Raw genomic sequence first — 2,509 nt, forward strand, 5'->3', positions numbered from 1 at the left:
TTGTCTGGCGGGCAGCCCCCAGCGCCTAGAAAAATATCTTAAATGAGGAGGAAGGGGGAGGGCAAGGCCAGATAAGACTTCATCAGTGCTCGTCATTTTGCGATGTTTCCGCATGAACTCTCGATGACAGCAGCTTTTCATGAAACCAAATATCTTTTTTTAGCAAGAGAAATGCAGAAATATAATTTTGAGCCAACGCGAACACGAGCATTTCGCATATTGTTGTTATGTGTTGTTGTGCCTATGTTGGCTGATGATATTGGCAGGACCAATGGAACGTTACAAAGAATAAAGATACTCTTCTTAACAGCTTTTCCGATGAAGGAAAGCAGTCAATTCGGATGATTAAATATTTGTCTAAAAAGGACAGCTATACCAGATATGCTATCACTTTGAATGAAAAATATATGTATGTATATATAAGTTAAATACGACCAAAAGAAATCGTGTTCGTGTATCGTGTTGATGTTTCATTCTTCAGCTGCCTGTTCAGACTCCCACGTCAGGGCTCCCGTCTGCAAACTTGTCCCGAACGCGCCTACTGCTCGACGAACGCCACCTTGCTGACGGTGTGGGCGCGCGCAGACGGCCGCGCGCTCATCCAGTCCACCAGGCGGCAGGCCAGATCGATCACCGCGAAGCCGGAGTAGCCGAGCAGGAGGCCGATGTTGCCGCCGATGTCGGCCAGCAGGTCGGACGCGGTGTAGGCCAGCTGCTCCTCCACCACCTCCATGCGGTTGGCGATGCGGATCTTGAGCCGGATGTTTCGCTGCGGGTAGCGCGGCATCCGCGACGCCGACTGCTCGTTGACGAAGATGTCGTGCTCCGTCACAGCGCACTGCTTCGGACAGTGCCGGCACGGCTCCGTTACGGCCTGCAGCCAGTCCACGTAGAACTGGTGCAGCTCGGAGGAGCGCGCGCAGAACGGCGCCGGCGAGTCCGCCACCTGAGGAGCGCGGTCGGCGCGGTCAGGCGCCTCCCGCCGCGTGATGCGCTGACGGCCCGCCGCCGTTTTCAGGCGAGCCTCGTCCGTTACTTACCGAGCCCCGCATAACGCGGGTGATGACGTCACAACCGATAGGGGCGTGTGGAGGTCACGACGCGGTCCGATGGGGCCGGAGTACTGGCGAAGGTAATGCCCGATTGACGACCGGAACGAAGCCAGCACAAGGGCGAGCGCGTGCCCCTGGCAACCTCGCATTCGGAGGCAGTGGGACCCTCAGGACAGACGTCCGAACAGAGGCGCGTCATACACACGCAGAGTCTCGGCGTCTGGCGTCCCGTCCAAAACCTGCCGTTGATCTCAGCCTGAAGTGGTCAGAACCGATCCACGGACCGTGGGCATTGGCCCGGATGTGGATGTACCACCGGAAAAAGGGAGGACGAGCGGGGAAGGGGGCTTTGCAGCGCCCCAGGGCTGGCAGCCCCGGAAGGGGTGTGGCCGACTCGCCCGGCACTAAAGCGGGGAAGGACGTGCGCTCACCTGGACGCAGGACCGGCAGCACCAAGGCCTGGCGTCACTGCCCTGCCCGGAAGCGAAGGGGAGGGAAGGGCACCGGCTCACCTGTCCCCAGGGCTGCCGGCAGCTCCAAGGCCTGGCGTCACTGCCCTGCCCGGGGGCGAAGGGGAGGGAAGGGCACCGGCTCACCTGTCCCCAGGGCTGCCGGCAGCACCAAGGCCTGGCGTCACTGCCCTGCCCGGAGGCGAAGGGGAGGGAAGGGCACCGGCTCACCTGTCCCCAGGGCTGCCGGCAGCACCAAGGCCTGGCGTCACTGCCCTGCCCGGGAGCGAAGGGGAGGGAAGGGCACCGGCTCACCTGTCCCCAGGGCTGGCAACCAGACCGGTTGGCAGCCCGACCATTGATGCAGCGCTGGCTGCACCAGTAGGTGCTGTAGTCGGGGTCGGGCCGGCACTCCGCGCCAGGCCGGCTGAAGGAGACCACCCGCCGCGTCGTCACCGTCAGCTGGACGTCCCACGTCGGCATCAGCACGTAGAACTGGTCGCCAGGGCCGGCGTCGGGGCCATGCACGTACAGCTCCAGCGCCTGCCGCCCGGCCGCCAAGTCGGAGGTGGGTGGGGTGATGAAGTCACGCGCCTCGGGGGTGTTCAGCGCGAAGATGCGACTCACAGTGTCGGTGGGCATCTGGTTCGCGCGGGTGAGGCCTTGGTGCGGTGTCGGTTATGGCGGTGTAGCGAATGTTGCCGAAAGCCGCAGAAAGGCGAGAGCCATCCAAGAAGACGCACGGGCGGGTTCAGCTCAATCCCCGAGCTAAGTTTACTGTTAGCGGACCGGCCTAGTCGGTTCCAGTCTTTCGTGGCAGAGGATTGGGTCCCGGATGTAGTTATAAATATAGTCGCGCGGTGATCTATGATTTATGGTCTATGATATGTGATCTATGACCGGCCGTTTCGAAGGATCTGGCTTTCCCGCCGGAACGAATGGGGCGAGACACAACCCCCTCGTTTACGACGAAGCATCCCCATCCCCTGCTTCACTCAGTGGGGACTC

The 2,509-nt window shown here is 61.1% G+C and overlaps 1 protein-coding gene across 1 annotated transcript; it reads right to left on the minus strand.

Annotated features, from left to right (window-relative positions):
• Positions 1–538: 538 nt before the first annotated feature.
• LOC119113519 (acid-sensing ion channel 3-like) lies at positions 539–2,143 on the minus strand. Its single transcript, XM_037237822.1, has 2 exons — positions 1,817–2,143; positions 539–946 (listed from the first exon to the last, which is right to left on the minus strand). Exons 1-2 carry the CDS (start codon positions 2,141–2,143, stop codon positions 539–541), a joined length of 735 nt encoding a protein of 244 aa, XP_037093717.1.
• Positions 2,144–2,509: the final 366 nt, after the last annotated feature.

Source organism: Pollicipes pollicipes, unplaced genomic scaffold, assembly GCF_011947565.3.
Source record: "Pollicipes pollicipes isolate AB1234 unplaced genomic scaffold, Ppol_2.1 Scaffold_7262;HRSCAF=8765_pilon_pilon_pilon, whole genome shotgun sequence".
Lineage (NCBI taxonomy): Eukaryota > Metazoa > Arthropoda > Thecostraca > Pollicipedomorpha > Pollicipedidae > Pollicipes > Pollicipes pollicipes.

Bases quoted from the DNA above. Each gene is read 5' to 3' on its own strand.
- LOC119113519 (XM_037237822.1), bottom strand. From the start codon at position 2,143: ATGCCCACCGACACTGTGAGTCGCATCTTCGCGCTGAACACCCCCGAG. The intron at 947-1,816 runs GTGAGCCGGTGC...CGCGCTCCTCAG, and splicing joins GTTGCCAGCCCTGGGGACAG to GTGGCGGACTCGCCGGCGCC.